General features: G+C 43.7%; 1 protein-coding gene across 5 annotated transcripts in view; it reads left to right on the forward strand.

Annotated features, from left to right (window-relative positions):
- LOC142662012 (von Willebrand factor A domain-containing protein 5A-like) overlaps window positions 1–22,322 on the forward strand; it is a 79,515-nt gene that overhangs the window by 51,660 nt on the left and 5,533 nt on the right. For 2 of the 5 annotated variants that reach the window (XM_075839817.1, XM_075839852.1), the window contains 4 exons: window positions 6,379–6,402; window positions 7,697–7,714; window positions 16,057–16,080; window positions 16,648–16,671. In XM_075839817.1, the coding sequence (XP_075695932.1) occupies window positions 6,379–6,402; window positions 7,697–7,714; window positions 16,057–16,080; window positions 16,648–16,671 (90 nt within the window). The remainder of the gene's footprint in view (window positions 1–6,378; window positions 6,403–7,696; window positions 7,715–16,056; window positions 16,081–16,647; window positions 16,672–22,322) is intronic. The other 3 variants (XM_075839835.1, XM_075839826.1, XM_075839844.1) reach the window with 3 other exon arrangements.

Genomic DNA, 22,322 nt, shown 5'->3' on the forward strand with positions numbered 1-22,322 from the left:
AAATGAACGTTTTTCAAAAAAAAAAAACGTTGCTGTAATCTACATTGCAGCGCTGATCACATGCAATAGGAGATAGGGGTTTGAGAATCTGGTGACAGAGCCTCTTTAAAAACATAATTACCTACAATGTTTCGAATACAAAACATGCAGGACGCCAGTTGTATAGCTGTGTCCACAGAGTGATCGTCTGTCGCATCTCATAAGACCCCAGATATTGACTTATCTGATCTGTGCTTAGTAGGGCTTGTCCACACACAATGGAATTGCTGTAGACAATTTCTGCAGCAACTCCGTTGAAAGTCAAAGTCTTTCGGCTGCAGCAAAAACGCACCATTTCCTGCTGTTTTTGTGGTAGAAAATGGTCCGTGAATTGCTGCATTTTTTCCAATGTTAGGAGATGGTGACATCTCCTATGAAAAATGCAGCAATTCTGCACACTTTCCGTAGCAGGAATTGACATTCTGCTGTCCGAAAAATACGCACCGCAGGTCATTTTCGGCTCGGAAATTATATGCAGCATGTGGATGAGCTTTGTTAAATCTCATCCACTATGCTGCTACTGTATTCTACTGCGTTTTTTCCGTCGAAATACCGGCCGGAAAAAACGCGTCAATTCTGGAGCGTGTGGACGAGCCCGTATAGTGTGCGCATGGGACGGCGAACCTCGTGATCTGTGCACTAGGCTGTATCCAGCTGTAACTTATTTTTGATAAGATAATTTTATGTGAACTTCGGTTTTGTTTTTTATGTTTATATGTTATTTGTTCCGCCAGAATAAATTATTAGAATATATATATCAGTCATGTCCAGTTCCCATTAACATGCAGCAACTACTTGTCTAGCCTTCTGTACAATGAAGGGTATAATCCTCTGTCTGGCTTTAGATAGATTTTAGTTTCCCCAGATACATATTCAGAATGAAATTGATCATAACCGCAGATGTAGCAGAGCTCACCTAGTCATTTGGTTGTTTCTTCTGTAGATTGCGATAACTTATTCACTTGAATTCTCAGTTTTATTCCTAAACTTTCCCTCCTCTAGTAGCTTCTTTCTATCGTCCATTTCTTCCCTATTGTGACTAACCAGGGTAAGGACATTGATGTGGGTATATGGACTGATGTTCTCCAACTTATCATCATTTGCTTTTCTTTCCACAAATCCAATGTCTATACTATGTATAGTTCTCCTTTTTTTTTCTCAGGTCCACCTTTTAACCCATCTTCTGTGTGAATTTAACAAACTATAATATATGCCATTAAAATGTGATCGGTGCAGGTTCAGCCTCTGGGACCCCTCAGATCATAAAAGGAAGACTATCTGACATACCTTATAGAATATAGACCAGTATGTGTATGACACCGGCGGGCACTGCATGAATATTGCCACATACCCTGAAAACCACAGTATGAAACACAAAGCACCAAATGGGTATGTATATGAGGCAAAGAAAATACCATGAAATAACTATATAAGTAACAAACAAATATTTGCCACCCTGACAAATGGCAAACAATAGAAACCCCCACTCACCCACCTAGGCCCCTCAACATGAGTTCTATGTATGAGACATGTAGCAAAAGAATGTTGCATCAAATCAGTATATCCTAGTCCTGAACCATGAAGGGAAAAGGGGATTGTAAGCCCCACGCGTATCGCCACAATGTGGCTTCATCAGGGGTTAATCATTGTGGCGATACGCGTGGGGCTTACAATCCCCTTTTCCCCTCATGGTTCAGGACTAGGATATACTGATTTGATGCAACATTCTTTTGCTACATGTCTCATACATAGAACTCATGTTGAGGGGTCTAGGTGGGTGAGTGGGGATTTCTATTGTTTGCCATTTGTCAGGGTGCCCCCCCACTCCTAGAGATTCTTGTTTAGCATTTTTATGCTATTTTTAAATGTTTTTATTATCTATGTGGTGTATTAACTCTAAATAAATATATTTGTTTGTTACTTATATAGTTATTTCATGGTATTTTCTTTGCCTCATATACATACCCATTTGGTGCTTTGTGTTTCAGAATACAGACCAGTAGTTATGGTCTATCGTAGTATGACCAGACCACGCAGTTGTGCTATCTAATTGTAAGTGCAGGAGCAACTGTTGTGTGTTGCGCCAAAGTTACATCAAGATCCAACATCCGTGCATCTAACTTTTGCAGAAACATTGAGTGGATCAAATAATGCAACTCCATTCACACCTGTGGACGTGATTATCGGACAACTGTAAATAAAAGTAACAGTTAAGGCCTCATGCACACGACCGTATTTTTTCCCACCCGTAAATACTGGCGTAAATACGGGTCCGGTGTCACACGTATTCCACCCGTTTTGCACCAGTATTTACGAACCCGTGCTCGTAAATATGGGTCCGGTGTCACACGTATTCCACCCATATTTACGAGCACGTTTTTGGGGGCAAAATAGCACTGCACTAATCGGCAGCCCCTTCTCTCTATCAGTGCAGGATAGAGAGAAGGGACAGCCTTTTCTGTAATAAAAGTTAAAGAAATTCATACTTACCCGGCCGTTGTCTTGGTGACGCGTCCCTCTCTTCACATCCAGCCCGACATCCCTGGATGACGCGGCAGTCCATGTGACCGCTGCAGCCTGTGATTGACCTGTGATTGGCTGCAGCGGTCACATGGCCTGAAACGCCATCCAGGACGTCGGGCCGGATGTCGAGAGAGACGCGTCACCAAGGCAACGGGCGGGAGACCGGACTGGAGGAAGCAGGAAGTTGTCGGTAAGTATGAACGTCTTTTATTTTTATTTTTTACAGGTTTATACTGATCGGTAGTCACTGTCCAGGGTGCTGAAAGAGTTACTGCCGATCTGTTAACTCTTTCAGCTCCCTGGACAGTGACTATTTACTGACGTCGCTTAGCAACGCTGCCGTAATGACGGGTGCACACATGTAGCCACCCGTCATTACGAGAGCTCCATAGACTTCTATGGACTGTCCGTGCCGTTATTACGGCCTGAAATAGGACATGTTCTATCTTTTTCAACGGCACGGGCACCTTCCCGTGAGAAAACGGGAAGGCACCCGTCGCCAATAGAAGTCTATGAGCCCGTTATTAGGGGTCGTAATCACGACCCGTAATAACGGGAGTTTTTACGGTCGTGTGCATGAGGCCTCAGCAATGAAAGTTGTAGTGTAGACCAGGACTAAGTTGCAAAAAGATGCATCAAAAAGTGCAGCTCCTTGTAGTCCTATGGATACGTCCTTCGCTTGATTGTTTCCTAGGCCTAAAATGAAAATTTCAGTTACTTCTACCAGATGTTGCTCCAGCATGAAGTATGTTACAGACCTAATGAACACCCTGGCCCATAAGACTTGCTAAAATGGTGATGTTATAGTAGGTTGTGAGGTCTGGTCTGAATTTTATTTTTTACTTCAATATACAGTACTGTGCAAGAGTTTTAGGCTGTTGTGGAAAAATACTGCAAAGTGAGAATGCTTAAAGAAGCTCTGTTACCAGATTATAAGTGCCGTGTCTCCCACATAATGTGATCGGCGCTGTAATGTAGATAATAACAGTGTTTTTTATTTTGAAAAACTATCAATTTTGAGCAAGTTCTGCACAATTTTAGATTTATGCTAATTACTTTCTTAATAGACAACTGGGTGTTGTAAAGAAGTGTACGACGCTGACCAATCAGCGTCATATACTTCTCTCCATTCTATTTTAGCAGTACTCGCAACACAGCGTGATCTCGCGAGATCACGCTTTACTGTCACATACTCCCACATTAACTTTACCGAAGTGTCCTGAGAGTGAAAAGACATTGCATCCTTGCTGTGTTGCGAGTACTGCTAAAAATGAATGGAGAGAAGTGTATGATGCTGATTGGTCAGCGTCATACACTTCTCTCCACAACGCCCAGTTGTCTATTAAGAAAGTAATTAGCATAAATCTAAAATTGTGCATAACTTGCTCAAAATTGATAGTTTTTCAAAATAAAAAACAATGTTCTCTACATTACAGCGCCGATCACATTATGTAGGAAATAGGGCACTTATAATATGGTGACTCTTTAAATAGGGAGTGTTACTTTTTTTTTTATTAATTAACAAAATACAAAGCAAATGAACAGAAGAGAAATCTAAATCAAATCAATATTTGGAGTGACCACTCTTTGCCATCAAAACAGCATCAATTCTTCTAGGTACACTTGCGCAAAGTAGTCAGGTGTAGGATTAACCAGTTATACCAAAGAGGTGATAATGATCATCATTTTCATATGTAGGTTGAAACACAGTCATTAACTGTAATAGAAACAGCTGTGTAAGAGGATTAAAACTGGGTGAGGAACAGCCAGACTGCTACAAAAGCTGAGGTTGTAGAAGACGGTTTCATTTCACAGGTCCACCATGACAAGACTGAGAACAGCAACAAGACACGAGGCTGTTATACTGCATCAGCATGGTCTCTCCCAGGCAAAGATTTTAAAGCAGACTGGGGTTTCAAGATGTGCTGTTCAAGCTCTTTTGAAGAAGCACAAAGAAACGTTCAACGTTGAGGACCGTAGACGCAGTTGTCGTTCAAGGAAACTTAGTGCAGCAGATCAAAGACACATCATGCTTACTTCCCTTCAAAATCGGAAGATGTCCAGCAGTGCCATCCGCTCAAAACTGGCAGAAACCGGAAGGACCCAGGTTAACCCATCTACTGTTCGGAGAGGTGTGGCCAGAAGTGATTCTCATGGAAGAATTGCGGCCAAAAAGCCATACCTTCGACGTGGAAACAAGGTCAAGCGACTCAACTATGCAATGACAACATAGGAACTGGGGTGCAGAAAAATGGCAGCCGGTGCTCCGGACTGATGAGTCAAAATTTGAAGTATTTGGCTACGACAGAAGGCAGTTTTTTTGATAAGGTCCAGAGAGCGGTACAATAATTAGCGTCTGCAGGCAACAGTTTAGCATGATGGAGGTTCCTTGCACGTTTGGTGCTGCATTTCAGCAAGTGAAGTTGGAAATTTGGTCAGGATTAATGGTGTCCTCAATGTTGAGAAATACAGGCAGATACATATCCATCATGCAATACCATCAAGGAGGCGTCTGATTGGCTCCAAATTTATTCTGCAGCAGGACAACAACTCCAAACATAGAACCAATGTCGTTAAGGACTATCTTCCGCATATAGAAGAACAAGGAGCCCTAGAAGTGGTGATATGGCCCCCTTTATTGCACTGATCTCAACATTATTAAGTTTGTCTGGGAGTACATGAAGAGACAGAAGGATGTGAGGAAGCCTACATCAACAGTAGATCTGTGGTTAGTTCTCAAAGATGTTTGGAACAACCTCCATGCCGAGTTCCTTCAAAAACTATGTGCAAGTATACCTAGAAGAATTGATGCTGTTTTGAAAGTAAAGGATGGTCACACCAAATATTAATTTGATTTAGATTACTTTTCTGTTTATTCACTTTGCATTTTGTTAATTGGTAAAAAAAACTATTAACTGTCATGATCTGTGGGTATGTGGACCCACTAGGCCGCACCGTTGTAGCGGGGTAGCAGCTGGCCAAACAACAGAGTACCAAGTCAATATAAAGTCCGAGCACAAGGGTACCTGTAATAGTCCAGACAGTAGCAACGGCGCAGATGGGACCTTGGCGGCATGTGATGCAAAACGTGACAAATTACACCAGACGTGGTGTAAGTCAGCAGGCGTAGTAGACGGCACAAGACGACTCTAGCACTAGAGATGGCACAGAAACAAATACAGCACGGGATACAGGTAGCAGGGCATGGGAACGCAGGGAACAGGATACAGCTAAGGGACCATTTGCAAGACTAACAGGAATACAGACAACGTTCGGGCAAGGAGTGAAAGGGCAGGGGCCTTTTTATAGTCCAGGGTGATCTGGGAGTAACTAGTTAATTGTTAATCATGTTTGCGCACTGGGCCCTTTAAGGCCAGGAATGAGTTCGCGCGTGCACCCTAGTGGTCACTGCAACACAGGACGGCCGCATGTGCTGGCATCTCCGGGGACAAAGACGTCGGCAGGATGAGAGGGGTCTGCGACTGCGGCCGTTACATTAATACTTCTATTTTTTTTTTTAAATACTTACTTTGCAGCATTTTTCCACAACTGCTTAAAACTTTTGCACAGTACTGTATATCTGTCATATGCCGGTACAGCTCCTGCTAATGGCAGCGCCAGTGACGGACATCCTCAACTCTCATGAAGTTCTCTCTTCACTGTTATGTATTTCTTTTTAAATATGGAATCGTCAGCCCTTAGGCCCAGATACATTACCTTCCTTTGTGAGCTCAGATCAATACCCTATCATGGGATCAACATAGATCCAGTACAAGGGTTTTTGGTTCTTGTCATAAATATCTGCTTTTCTTTCAGGATCTCCTATGGCCTATAAATGTGGTATGTATTATGCTAAAGTGAATAGCATATTGTATAGCATGGGAATAGCCTGTGTAGTTGATTTTACTTCCATTAATTAGATTTAAGTCAATAGAAGAGAAATAATGTGTTGGTCCTTTTTTTTTTTTTATATTAAATATTTATTTAAACTTTCCTAAGATGGGCCATATTGAAGACACACTCTTCCTGCATTGTCAGTATCGCTAGTACAGGAAGGTGTATGTGCTTTATATATTCTTCATCCAGAAAAACATTTGTGAGGTCAGACACTGAGGTTGGTTTCACAAGAGGGCCCGGCTCGTAATCTCCGTTCTAGTTTATCCCAAAGGTGTTCGATGGGTTGAGGTCAGGACTCTGTGTGGCCAGTCAAGTTCTTCTTTGTGGTTTGTGCACTGGGGCACAGTCATGCTGGAACAGAAAATGGCCTTCCCCAAACTGTTCCCACAAAGTTGGAAGCTACAATAGTCCAAAATGTCTTGTTATGCTGAAGCATTAAGATTTCTCTTCACTTGAACTAAGAGGCCTAGACCGACCCTGAAAAACAACCCCATAGCATTATACCTCGTCCACCAAACTTTACAGTTGGCACAATGCAGTCAGTCAGGTAATGTTCTCCTGGCATTCACCAAACCCAGACTGGTCCGTCAGACTACCGGATAGAGAAGTGTGATTCATCACTCCACAGAACACGTCTCCACTACTCCAGAGTCCAGTGGCGCCGTGCTTTACACCACTCCATCTGACGCTTGGCATTGTGCTTAGTGATGTAAGGCTTGCATGCCGCTGCTCGGCTATGGAAACCTACGCCATGAAACTACCAGGGAACAATCTTTATGTGAATGTTAATGCCAGAGGAGGTTTGCAACTCTGCAGTTATTGAGTCATCACAGAGTTGGCGACTTTTATGCATTTGAATGTATATCAGTCATGTCCAGTTCCCATTAATATGCAGCACCTACATGTCTAGTCTTCTGTACAATGAAGGGTATAATCCTCTGTCTGTCTTTAGGTGGATTTTAAAATCTCCCATAGACATATTCAGAATGAAATTGATTATAACTACAGATGTAGCAGAGCTGAATTAGTCATTTGGTTGTTTCTTTTGTGCATTGCGATAACTTATTCACTTGCATTCTCAGTTTTAGTTCCTAAACTTTCCCTTCTCTAGCAGTTTCTGTCTATCGATTAACCCTATACATTTCTTCCCTATTGTGACTAAATCAGGGTAAGGACATTAATGTGTGGTACATGAAGATGTTCTCCAACTTATCATCATTTGCTTTTCTTTCCACAGCTCCAAAGTGTCGACAAGGTATGGCTCTTCTTATTGTTCTCTGTTTCACCTTTTAACCCATCTTCTGTGTGAATTCAACAAACTATTTGCCATTTGTTTGTGATTGATGCAGATTCGGCCTCCACAAATCATACCACATAGTATATAGACCAGTAATTATAGACTATTGTAGTTTGACCAGACCAAGCAGTTGTACTATCTAAGTGCAGTCATTGAGAGGCTGTTGTGCGTTGAACATACAGTACTTTGAGTCTTGATGTAATTTTAGTGCATTTACCTATTGCAGAAACATTGGGTGGATCAAATAATACAACTCCATTCACACCTATAGACGTGATTATCGAACAACTGTAAATGCAGGCAACATTTCAGCAAGAAAAGTTGTAGTGTAGTCCAAAACTGTCTAAAAAGTTGCACCAAAAAGTGCAGCTCAATGCAGTCCTAAGGATCTGACTGTCGCTCAATTTTTGCCCAGGCCTAAGATAAGACTCTCGGTTACTTTGCCAAAACCAGGAGTAAGACATAAACAGAGAAAAAGTATAATGTAAAGATTTGCACCTTTTTCTTGTTTTGGTCCCACTCCTGGTGTTTGGAATCCATGGTTTATGCACCATATAAACTTATGTTGTTCTTGGAATTAACTTTTTTTTACACAACTATAGCCTACCAGCTATATATGTTTATCTATATTCACTCAACACCATCATCTCCCACTACCATCCTCATCGATGACCTAACACCATTATAAATAAAGACCCAGTACTAATATAAGCCACAACTATCCTCAACAACCAACACTTTACTCCTCTTACATCAGATAATTATTCAACACCATCATCACTAAAATATCCTCAATCACCATCATCATCACCCACTACCACCCTCATCACCTAACACCATCATCACCAAGAACCATCAGCTCCCAAGACCATCATAACTCAAATCCATCCTCATGCTACATGATTCAACACCATTCCCATACTACAAGTGCTTTATACGGTAGCTCAAACACTATATGACATTATCACATCCCATCGATCAGAAATTTTGGAGTTTTCAGTTCTGTAAACCCGAAGTTAAAGGCAAGGACAGGAAACAATTCTATGAGAGATGAGAATAGACTTTGATGGACAGCAGAATCAGTCCTCTTCTACATTTTCAACCTGGGTTTAGAGTAGTAATGGGCAACATTATCCCGGTTAGTAGAGAATTTTATAATCCACATATCTCAGAAATATAGGGTAGCAGTGAAGAGCTATGATCCCTTCAGTTTTTACGTTTGTGTATTGTGTCAGGCGCTACAGCGCAGTTGCAGCCATTCACTTTAATGAGTTTGAACTGCGATACATCATACAAAGTGAATAACCAGTAGAGAAATTTAAATCAAATCAATATTTGTTGTAACCACCCTTTGCCTTCAAAACAGCGTCATCTTTTCTAGGTACACTTTCACAAAGTCATGTATTTCGTAGGATTATAGTCAGGTGTATGATTAACCAATTATACCAAACAGGTGATAATGATCATCATTTTCATATGTAGGTTGGAACACAGTCATTAACTGTAACAGAAACAGCTGTGTAGGAGGCTTAAAACTGGCTGAGGAACAGCCAAACTCTGCTACAAAAGTGAGGTTGTGTAAGACCGTTTCATGTCACAGCTCCACCACTACAATATTGAGCACAGCAACAGGGCATAAGGTACTTTATACTGCATCAGCAAGTTTTCCCCCAGGCAAAGATTTCAAAGCAGACTGGGGTTTCAAGATTTGCTGTTAAAGCTCTTTAAAAGAAGCACAAAGAAAAGAGCAATGTTGAGGATTGTAGACGCAGGTCCACCAAGGAAACTTAGTGAAGCAGATCAAAGACACATCATACTTACTTCCCTTCAAAATTGGAGGATGTCTAGCAGTGCCATCAGCTCAGAGCTGGCAGAAACCAGTGGGACCAAGATAAACCCATCTTTTTTTCTGAGAAGTCCAGCAAGAAGTGGTCTTCATGGAAGAATTGCGGCCAAAAATCCATACATTTGACGTGGAAACAAGGTCAAGCGACTCAACTATGCACAACAACATAGGAACTGGGGTGCAGAAAAATGCCAGCAGGTGCTCTGGACTGATGAGTCAAAATTTGAAGTACTTGGCTATAACAGAAGGCAGTTTTTTCGCTGAAGGGACAATAATGGGTGTCTGCAGGCAACACTGAAGCATGGTGAAGGTTGCTTACAAAATTCGGGCTGCATTTCAGCAAATGAAGTTGGGATTTTGGTCAGGATTAATGGTGTCCTCAAATGCTGAGTAATACAGGTAGATACTTATCCATCATGCAATACCATCAGGGAGGTGTCTTATTGGCTCCAAATGTATTCTGCAGCAAGACAACAACTGCAGACATACAGCCAATGTCATTAAGAACTATCTTCAGCGTATAGAAGAACAAGGATCTCTGGAAGCGATGATATGCACCCCTCAGAGCCCTGATCTCAACATCATTGAGTCTGTGTAATGATAGGGGTAGGGAAACGGACAAGTGAGCCCTAATCTACCCGCCACTCTGTCCCTGCCTACAAACATACAAGGGAATATAAAGCAAAGGGAAAGGGGCAGTTGCCCACGGCAACACCGTGAGCAACAGAGTGGTGAACGAGCCAAGTCAAACCAGGAGAGCACGAGGTACCAAACGCAGAGCAGAAGAGTAGTCAGAAAGCCAGGGTCAGAATGGAGCAGGATCAAATTGTTAGGAGCTGTAGCTGGGCCAGGAAACCACACGGAAAGAATCACAAGCAAGGAGGAACAGGAAAGGCAGGTATAAATAGACAGAGGGCGGGAGCTAGCTGAGTCTGGCCAAGCTGCGATAGGCTCTCCCACTCCTAAGCCTGCCAGCCTGAGTGGTGGAAGCTGGAGTCAGTCTCAGAGAGATAGACTCAGGTGAAGACTGATTACCTATGGAAGTTAACCCCGAAGCTGTGCCTGGCAGATCCTTTACAGTACCCCCCTTTTATGAGGGGCCACCGGACCCTATCTAAGTGGACCTGGTTTACTGGGGAAACGAAGGGGGAACTTCCTGACCAATACCCCAGCGTGAACATCCCGGGCGGGTACCCAAGTCCTCTCCTCAGGCCCGTAACCTCTCCAATGGAGCAGGTACTAGAGGGAGCCTTGGACCATCTTGCTGTCCACAATCTTGGCCACCTCGAATTCCACCCCCTCAGGGGTGAGAACGGGAACAGGAGGTTTCCTCGAGGGAGCCAAGGACGGGGAGCAGCGTTTAAAGAGGGAGGCATGAAACATGTCGTGTATACGAAAAGATGGGGGTAACTCCAGCCAGAAGGAGACAGGATTGAGGACTTCAATGACCTTATACGGCCCAATAAACCGGGGAGCAAACTTCTTGGACGGGACCTTAAGACGCAAGTTCCTAGATGATAACCACACCAGATCCCGACCATAAACAAGGGGTTAGCAGAACGTTTTCTATCAGCCTGAGTTTTTTGTACGCTCTGGGACGCCTCTAGGTTCTTCTGAACCTGGGCCCAGACTGTGCACAGTTCCCGATGAACGACCTCTACCTCGGGATTGTTGGAACTACCAGGTGAAACGGAGGAGAAAAGTGGATTAAACCCAAAATTACAGAAAAAGGAGGAGACCCCTGACGAGTTACTGACCCGGTTATTAAGGGAAAATTCAGCGAGGGGAATGAATGAGACCCAATCATATTGACAGTCAGAGATAAAACACCTTAAATATTGTTCTAGAGATTGATTAGTCCTCTCAGTTTGGCCATTGGTTTCAGGATGGAAAGCAGAGGAGAAGGACAGATCAATCTCCAACTTCTTACAGAAGGCTCTCCAAAACAAAGAAACAAATTGTACCCCTCTGTCCGAAACAATATTGACAGGGACCCCATGGAGACGCAGGATGTGTTTGACAAACAAGGTAGCTAACGTCTTGGCGTTGGGTAATTTCTTGAGGGGCACAAAATGGCACATCTTACTGAAGCGGTCTACTACCACCCACACCACCGACTTGCCTTGGGATGGAGGCAAATCGGTGATAAAATCCATGGAGATATGTGTCCAAGGTCTCTGGGGAATGGGCAACGAACGTAGTAAGCCCGCTGGTCGGGACCTGGGAGTCTTGGACCTAGCACAAACCTCACAAGCGGCGACGTAGGCCTTAACGTCTTTAGGCAACCCAGGCCACCAATAGTTTCTGGCAATGAGGTGTTTGGTACCCAGGATGCCTGGATGACCAGATAGTGCGGAGTCATGATTTTCCCTAAGTACCCTTAGCCGGTATTGCAGGGGAACAAACAGCTTGTCCTCAGGAAGGTTCCCGGGAGCTGAACCTTGATCAGCTGCAATTTCAGAGACTAAATCAGAATCAATAGAAGAAATGATTATACCGGGAGGCAAAATACAAGCAGGATCTTCCTTCGAAGGAGGGCTGGCCATGAAGCTACGCGACAGTGCATCGGCCTTAATATTTTTAGACCCAGCCCTATAGGTAACCAAAAAGTTGAATCTGGTAAAAAATAGCGCCCATCGAGCTTGTCTCGGGTTTAGCCTCCGGGCAGATTCTAGGAAAACCAGATTCTTGTGGTTGGTAAGGACCGTTACCTGGTGCCTAGCCCCCTCCAGGAAGTGGCGCCACTCTTCAAATGCCCATTTAATGGCTAAGAGTTCGCGGTTGCCAATATCATAGTTACTCTCAGTGGGCGAAAACTTCCTGGAGAAGTAGGCACAGGGGCGGAGATGGGTGAGGGACCTGGTACCCTGGGACAAGACAGCCCCCACTCCCACCTCGGATGCGTCAACTTCCACGATAAATGGCTCCATTTGGTTGGGCTGAACCAGGGCCGAGATAAAGCACTTCTTAAGGACCTCAAAAGCCTGGACAGCCTCTGGAGACCAGTGGAGGAGATCAGCATCTTTGCGAGTGAGGTCCGTAAGAGGCTTAGCGATGACCGAGAAGTTAGCAATGAATCTCCTGTAATAATTAGCGAACCCCAAAAAACACTGTAACGCCTTCAGGGAGGCAGGTTGGACCCATTCCGCCACAGCCTGAACTTTGGCGGGGTCCATGCGGAATTCATGAGGAGTGAGGATTTGACCCAAAAATGGTATCTCCTGTACCCCAAACACACATTTTTCGGTTTTTGCAAAGTTTGTTTTCCAGAAGGACCTGGAGCACCTTCCTGACATGCTCAATGTGGGAGGGCAAGTCCTTGGAAAACACCAGTATGTCATCAAGGTACACTACAAGAAATATCCCCAGGTAATCTCTCAAAATCTCATTTATGAAATTCTGGAAGACCGCCGGCGCATTACACAACCCAAAGGGCATGACGAGGTATTCGAAATGGCCTTCGGGCGTGTTAAACGCAGTCTTCCACTCATCCCCCTCTTTGATGCGGATAAGGTTATACGCCCCCCGTAGATCAAACTTAGAGAACCATTGGGCCCCCTAAACCTGATTAAAGAGATCAGGAATCAAAGGAAGGGGATACTGTTTCCTTACAGTGACCTTATTCAGGTTACGGTAGTCAATGCATGGCCTAAGACCACCATCCTTCTTCCCTACGAAGAAGAAGCCAGCACCTACCGGAGAAGTAGAGGGGCGAATGTAACCCTTGGCCTGGCATTCCTGGATATACTCTCTCATGGCTTCACGTTCGGGACAAGAAAGATTAAATATCCTACCCTTAGGAAGCTTAGCTCCTGGTACCAATTCGATAGCGCAATCGTATTCTCTATGAGGAGTTAACACTTCGGAGGCCTCCTTAGAGAAAACATCAGCGAAGTCCCGAACAAACTCAGGTAGCGTGTTCACCTCCTCAGGGGGAGAAATAGAATTAACAGAAAAACATGACGTCAAACATTCATTACCCCATTTGGTAAGCTCCCCAGTATTCCAGTCAAACGTGGGATTATGCAACTGCAACCAGGGAAGGCCTAAAACCAAATCGGACGATAATCCCTGCATCAACAGTACAGAGCACTGCTCCAAATGCATGGAGCCAACAAGGAGTTCAAAAACAGGGGTATGCTGTGTAAAATAACCATTAGCAAGAGGAGTGGAGTCGATACCCACTACCGGGACAGGTTTAGGCAAATCAATCAAAGGCATAGCAAGAGACATAGCAAATTCGACAGACATGATATTAGCAGAGGACCCTGAATCCACGAAGGCGCTGCCGGTAGCAGACCTACCATCAAAAGAGACCTGAAAGGGAAGCAAGATCTTATTACGTTTCATATTTACGGGAAATACCTGTGCGCCCAAGTGACCTCCCCGATGATCACTTAGGCGCGGAAGTTCTCCGGCTGCATTCTTACGCTTAGGACAGTTGTTCACTTGATGCTTGTCATCCCCACAGTAGAAGCAGAGACCATTCTTCCTGCGGAAATCTCTACGTTGTTGGGGGGACACGAAGGCCCCGAGTTGCATAGGTACCTCTGAGTCTTCCGGGGAAGAACGAAGCAACGGAAACTCGGGAGGCATCATGGGGGAGTCGGAGGAGAAAACACATAAACGTTCGCGTTGTCGCTCCCTGAGACGTCGGTCAAGTCGTACCGCTAAAGCCATAACCTGGTCTAGGGAGTCAGAAGAGGGATAGCTAACTAGCAGGTCTTTCAGGGCATTCGACAGACCCAACCTAAACTGGCACCTTAAGGCAGGGTCATTCCACCGAGAAGCTACGCACCACTTCCTAAAGTCAGAACAATACTCCTCAACAGGTCTCTTACCCTGACGTAAGGTCACCAGCTAACTCTCGGCAAAGGCAGTCTTGTCAGTCTCGTCATAAATGAGTCCGAGAGCAGAAAATAAAAAATCAACGGAGGAAAGTTCAGGGGCGTCAGGAGCCAAGGAGAAGGCCCATTCTTGGGGCCCGTCCTGGAGCCAGGACATAATTATACCCACTTACTGGCTCTCAGAACCTGAGGAGTGGGGCTTTAAGCGAAAGTAAAGCCTGCAACTCTCCCGAAAGGAGAGAAAAGCCCTCCGGTCCCCTGAGAACCGGTCGGGCAACTTGAGGTGGGGTTCAGGAGTTGAGGTGAGGGGAACTACCAAGGTAGCATCAGGCTGGTTGACATTCTGAGCCAGGGCCTGGACCTGTAGGGAGAGACCCTGCATTTGCTGAGCCAGGGTCTCAAGGGGGTCCATAGTAGTGTCAGGGACCAGGGTAGACTAGGTATATGGGCTTGTGATTATGTAATGATAGGGGTAGGGAAACGGACAAGTGAGCCCTAATCTACCCGCCACTCTGTCCCTGCCTACTTGCAACGACCCACCCTAGGCGACGGGGTACAACTGGGCGACGGTCCCTACGCTCAGTAAGTGCACGAGACAAACATACAAGGGAATATAAAGCAAAGGGAAAGGGGCAGTTGCCCACGGCAACACCATGAGCAACAGAGTGGTGAACGAGCCAAGTCAAACCAGGAGAGCACGAGGTACCAAACGCAGAGCAGAAGAGTAGTCAGAAAGCCAGGGTCAGAATGGAGCAGGATCAAATTGTTAGGAGCTGTAGCTGGGCCAGGAAATCACACAGAAAGAATCACAAGCAAGGAGGAACAGGAAAGGCAGGTATAAATAGACAGAGGGCGGGAGCTAGCTGAGTCTGGCCAGGCTGCGATAGGCTCTCCCACTCCTAAGCCTGCCAGCCTGAGTGGTGGAAGCTGGAGTCAGTCTCAGAGAGATAGACTCAGGTGAAGACTGATTACCTATGGAAGTTAACCCCGAAGCTATGCCTGGCAGATCCTTTACAGTCTGTCTGGATTACATGAAGAGACAGAAGGATTTGAATAAGCCTACATCCACAGAAGATATGGGGTTAGTTCTCCAAGATGTTTGGAACAACCTCCCTGCTGAGTTCCTTCAAAAATTGTGTGCAATTGTACATAGAAGAATTGATGCTGGTTTAAAGGCAAAGGGTGGTCATGTCAAATATTGATTTGATTTAGATTTCTCTTCTGTTTATTCACTTTGCATTTTGTTAATTGATAAATATATATTAACACTTCTATTTTTGAAAGAATTCTTATTTTGAAGCCTTTTTCAAAAACTTTTGCACAGTACTGTGTATCTGTCATATGCCGGTACAGCATTTATCAAGTTTCCAATCCTAGAGCAGAGTGCAGCTCCTGCTAATGGCTGCGCCAGTGACGGATATTCTCGACTCTCATGAAGTTTTCTCATCACTGTTATGTATCTCTTTTTAAATATGGAATCGTCAAACCTTAGGCCCAAATACATTACCGTCCTTTGTGAGCTCAGATCAATACCGTATTATGGGATCAACATAGATCAAGTACACGGGTCTCTGGTTCTTGTCATAAATATCTGCTTTTTCTTTCAGGATCTCCTATGGTCTATAAATGTGGTATGTATTATGCTAAAGGGAATAGCATATTGTATAGCATGGGAATATCCTTTGTAGTTGATTTTACTTCAATTAATTAGATTTAAGTCAATAGAAGAGAAATAATGTGTTTGTCCTTTTTTTTTTTTTTATATATTAAATATTTATTTTTCAAACTTTCCTAAGATTGGCCGTATTGAAGACACACTCTTCCTGCATTGTCCGTACAGCTAGTACAGCAAGGTGTATGTGCTTTATATCTTATGAAATAAATATATATATATATATATATATATATATATATATATATATATATATATATATACACACATACACGCTATATGGACAAAAGTATTGGGGCACCTACACATTACACCTACAGGATCTTTTATAACATCCCATTCTAAATCCACTGGCATTAATATGGAGTTGGTCCCCCCTTTGCAGCTAAAACAACTTCCAATCAGCCCTTAGGCCCAGATACATTACCGTCCTTTGTGAGCTCAGATCAGTACCGTATTATGGGATCAACATAGATCCAGTACAAGGGTTTTTAATTCTTGTCATAAATATCTGCTTTTCTTTCAGAATCTTCTATGGCCCATATTTCTGGTATGTACTACCCTAAAGGGAATAACATGTGTATTTGATTTTACTTCCATTAATTATATTTAAGTCTATAGAAGAGAAATAGTGTGTTTGTCCTTTTTTATTTTTTTTCATATTGTAGCTTATTTATTTTTCAAACTTTCCTAAGATCGGCCATATTGAAGACACACTCTTCCTGCATTGTCCGTATAGATAGTACAGCAAGGTGTATGTGCTTTATATCTTCTGAAATATATATACACTATATGGACAAAAGTATTGGGACACCTACACATTACACCTACAGGCTCTTTAATGATGGAATTTTTGCCCATTCATCCAGAAAAACATTTGAGGTCAGACAGGGAGGTTGGTTTCACAAGAGGGCCCGTCTCGTAAGCTCCGTTCTAGTTCATCCAAAGGTGTTCGATGGGTTGAGGTCAGGGCTCTGTGTGGCCAGTCAAGTTCTTCTTTGTGGTTTTGTGCACTAAGGCACAGTCATGCTGGAACAGAAAATAGCCTCTCCAAAACTGTTCCCACAAAGTTAGAAGCTACAATTGTCCAAAATATCTTGTTATGCTGAAGATTTCTCTTCACTTGAACTAAGAGGCCTAGACCGACCCTAAAAAACAACCCCATAGCATTATCCCTCCTCCAACAAACTTTACAGTTGGCACAATGCAGTCAGTCAGGTAATGTTCTCCTGGCATTCACCAAACCCAGACTGGTCCGTCAGACTAGCGGATAGAGAAGTGTGATTCATCACTCCACAGAACACGTCTCCACTACTCCAGAGTCCAGTGACAACGTGCTTTACACCACTCCATCTGACGCTTGGCATTGTGCTTGGTGATGTAAGGCTTGCATGCCGCTGCTCGGCCATGGAAACCTACGCCATGAAGCTCCCGGTGCACAGGTGCGGATGTTAATGCCAGAGGAGGTTTGGAACTCTGTAGTTATTGAGTCAGCAGAGCGTTGGCGACTTTTATGCACTATGTGCAACAGCACTCTGCGACCCCGCTCTGTAACTTTACGTGATCTGCACTTTGTGTTTGAGTTTCTGTGGTTCCTAAACACTTCCACTTTATAATAATACCACTTATATTTGATCGTGGAATATCTAGGAGAAAAGAAATTTCACGACCTGACTGGTTACAATGCTGGCGTCCTATTACAGTACCACACTAGAATTAAGTGAGCTCTTTACGACACACTCTTTAACAAATGTTAGTAATGGCAGACTGCATGGCTAGGTGCTGGATATTATACCCTGTGGCAATGGGACTGAATGAAACACCTCAATTCAATGTGCAGGTGTGCCCCAATACTTTTGTCCATAGTGTGTGTGTGTGTGTGTGTGTGTGTGTGTGTGTGTGTGTGTACATCACATACTAGTCCTTCTCAATGAATTAGAATATCGTCAAAAAGTTAATTTATTTCTGTAATTCCATTCAAAAAGTGAAACTCATATATTATATAGATTCATTACACACTGATCTATTTCCAGCCTTTTTTGTCTTAATGTTGATGATTATGGCTAACCGTTAATGAAAACACAAAATTTAGTGTCTCAGAAAATAAGAATATTATATAAGCCCAATTTCAAAAATAATTTTTAACACAGAAGTGTTGGCTACTGAAAAGTATGTACAGCATCTGCCCTCAATACTTGGTTGGGGCTCCTTTTCCATGAATTACTGCATCAATGGTGTGGCATGGGGGCGATCAGCCTGTGGCACTGCTGAGGTGTTATCAATGCGGCGTGGCTTGGAGGTGATCAGCCTATGGCACTGCTGAGGTGTTATCAATGCGGTGTCGCATGGAGGCGATCAGCCTGTGGCACTGCTGAGGTGTTATCAATGCGGCGTGGCATGGAGGCGATCAGCCTGTGGCACTGCTGAGGTGTTATGGAAGCCCAGGTTGTATGATAGCAGCCTTCAGCTCGTCTGCATTGTTGGGTCTGGTGTCTCTCACCTTCCTCTTGACATTACCCTTTAGATTCTCTGTGGGGTTTAGGTCAGGCGAGTTTGCTGGCCAATCAAGCACAGTGATACTGTGGTTGTTAAACCGGGTATTGGTACTTTTGGCAGTGTGGGCAGATGCCAAGTCCTGCTGCAAAATGAAATCAGCATCTCCATAAAGCTTGTCAGCAGAGGGAGGCATGAAGTGCTCGAAAATTTCCTGCTAGACGCTGTGCTGACTCTGGACTTGATATAACACAGTGGGGACCAATACTGTTGCTCAGTGTCCAAAGTCCTGTCTTCAGATGAAAGTAAATTTAGCATTTCATTGGGAAATCTCGGTCCCAGAGTCTGGAGGAAGAGTGGAGAGGCATCAATCCAAGTGTCTTGCGGTCCAGTGTGAAGTTTCCACAGTCAGTGATGGTTTGGGGAGCCATGTCATCTGCTGGTGTTGGTCCTACTCAATTGAATAGGAGCAGAGCTGCAGTACTGTAGCTCGGCTGCTATACCGTGACCGGAGCCATCTGCTTCCGGAATGGACATCCGATGCCTGGAGGCAGTCGGATCACCTGATAAGTGCGCAGTCCGGGTGTCGGACCCGCACCAACCATACACTAATGACTTATCCTGTGGATAGGTTATAAGTTGTCCGTTCGTGGGCAACCCCTTTAAGCTTTAATGCTTAAGCCTATGTGACCCAAATTGCCATGGACCCTCAGGCACTATTATTATGCCCAAATGGTCGCTCCATCCCTGCATACATGCTACCCATTGATATCAACAAGTGTCCTATTTTTTTTTTGGACGCACATTGTCCTCCAGCTAATCAAGAGAGACCATGATGAATTCCCCCAATATTAGCTAAACATTCCCAAATGCACCATTTTAACCAGTCTTCCCATATAAGCTTTAGGCTGGATTCACACGAGCATGTTCGGTCCTTAAAGGACGGAACGTATTTCGGCCGCAAGTCCCGGACCGAACACACTGCAGGGAGCCGGGCTCCTAGCATCATAGTTATGTACGACGCTAGGAGTCCCTGCCTCACTGCGGAACAACTGTCCCGTACTGTAATCATGTTTTCAGTATGGGAATCCAGACTTACAAGTGCATGTCAAATGTGCTGCTTCTTGCATACCAATAATGCATTACATCCATGTAGAACAAATAGAGGGGACTTGTATAAAGAAAAAGTGTCACAGGGTCTAATTTTTATTTTTTTACATCAGATGGACTGATGGATGTGTGTAAAGTGTCATCTTCTGGTTTAGGTTATCATTGACTTCAGATAAACTGCTGCAGAAAAGTGCAATTATTATTCACCCGCTGATAATACAGACTGTGTTCACAAGTGATATTTTTGCAGTGTTTTTTTTCTACATAGTTTAGTAAAACGGACATGAAAATCCCAGACTTTCATTAATTTGCTGTGTCTCCCATTGGAAAATGAACAATGGGAAATAACATAGGGGTAACCCCTGAGGCTGGATTTACACGAGCGTGTGCGTTTTGCACTAACAGCTCCGTGCATGGCTGCGTGATTTTCGCGCAGCCAACATCATTATGACACTCTGTTTGTATGTTTGTAAACAGAAAAGCACGTGGTGCTTTTCTGTTTTCATTCATACTTTTTACTGTTGTTGCGCGAATCACGCGCGTCACACGGAAGTGCTTCCGTGTGCTGCGCGTGATTTTCACTCACCCATTGACTTCAATGGGTGCGTGATGCGCGAACAACGCAGAAATATAGGACATGTCGTGAGTTTTATGCAGCGGACACCCGCTGCGTGAAACTCACGGACAGTCTGCACGGCCCCATAGACTAACATAGGTCCGTGCGACGCGCGTGAAAACCACGCGCGTTGCACGGACATATTATACGTTCGTCTAAATAAGCCCTGACAGTCACATTAAAATTGGAAAAACCCTCTCAAATATGTAACTTTTATTGTAGATTTGTTACTAACTAATTTTAGCCTTAAGGACCACCTATTCTGGCATTGTTTTTTTATTTTATTTTTGATGGCGTTTACTGTGCGGGATAAATAACATATTCATTTTATAGTGCAGGATGTTACAAATGCGGCGATACTAATTATGTGTAGTTTTTTTTATAACAATACATTGAGTAAGGGGGGAAAAGATTCCAGAGGCAGGGCTTAATAGGAGCCGGTAAAAAAATAAAATATACTGCAATACATAAGTATTCCAGTATACTGTGCAAGCGATCCAACAATCTCTAGATCAAGTCCCCTAGTGGAATTATTTAAAAAAGTGAATAACAGTTAAATACGGATATGAACAAGTAACCTCGGGCTGCTCTCTAGATTAAAGGGGTTTTTCGGAAGCAAAAAATTACTTTTAATTAAACTAAACAATGGAAAACATAAAACTTTGTAATGTACTTACAGTGAAGGAAATAAGTATTTGATCCCTTGCTGATTTTGTAAGTTTGCCCACTGTCAAAGATATGAACAGTCTAGAATTTTTAGGCTAGGTTAATTTTACCAGTGAGAGATAGATTATATTAAAAAAAAATACAGAAAATCACATAGTCAAAATTATATATATTTATTTGCATTGTGCACAGAGAAATAAGTATTTGATCCCTTTGGTAAACAAGACTTAATACTTGGTGGCAAAACCCTTGTTGGCAAGCACAGCAGTCAGACGTTTTTTGTAGTTGATGATGAGGTTTGCACACATGTTAGATGGAATTTTGGCCCACTCTTTGCAGACCATCTGTAAATCATTAAGATTTCGAGGCTGTCGCTTGGCAACTCGTATCTTCAGCTCCCTCCATAAGTTTTCGATGGGATTAAGGTCTGGAGACTGGCTAGGCCACTCCATGACCTTAATGTGCTTCTTTTTGAGCCACTCCTTTGTTGCTTTGGCTGTATGTTTCAGGTCATTGTCGTGCTGGAAGACCCAGCCACGAGCCATTTTTTATGTCCTGGTGGAGGGAAGGAGGTTGTCACTCAGGATTTGACGGTACATGGCTCCATCCATTCTCCCATTGATGCAGTGAAGTAGTCCTGTGCCCTTAGCAGAGAAACACCCCCAAAACATAATGTTTCCACCTCCATGCTTGACAGTGGGGACGGTATTCTTTGGGTCATAGGCAGCATTTCTCTTCCTCCAAACACGGCGAGTTGAGTTAATGCCAAAGAGCTCAATTTTAGTCTCATCTGACCACAGCACCTTCTCCCAATCACTCTCAGAATCATCCAGATGTTCATTTGCAAACTTCAGACGGGCCTGTACATGTGCCTTCTTGAGCAAGGGGACCTTGCGGGCACTGCAGGATTTTAATCCATTACGGCGTAATGTGTTACCAATGGTTTTCTTGGTGACTGTGGTCCCAGCTGCCTTGAGATCATTAACAAGTTCCCCCCGTGTAGTTTTCGGCTGAGCTCTCACCTTCCTCAGGATCAAGGATACCCCACGAGGTGAGATTTTGCATGGAGCACTAGATCGATGTCGATTGACAGTCATTTTGTATGTCTTCCATTTTCTTACTATTGCACCAACAGTTGTCTCCTTCTCACCCAGCGTCTTACTTATGGTTTTGTAGCCCATTCCAGCCTTGTGCAGGTCTATGATCTTGTCCCTGACATCCTTAGAAAGCTCTTTGGTCTTGCCCATGTTGTAGAGGTTAGAGTCAGACTGATTAATTGAGTCTGTGGACAGGAGTCTTTTATACAGGTGACCATT

Source organism: Rhinoderma darwinii, chromosome 1 (assembly GCF_050947455.1).
Source record: "Rhinoderma darwinii isolate aRhiDar2 chromosome 1, aRhiDar2.hap1, whole genome shotgun sequence".
Taxonomy (NCBI): Eukaryota; Metazoa; Chordata; class Amphibia; order Anura; family Rhinodermatidae; genus Rhinoderma; species Rhinoderma darwinii.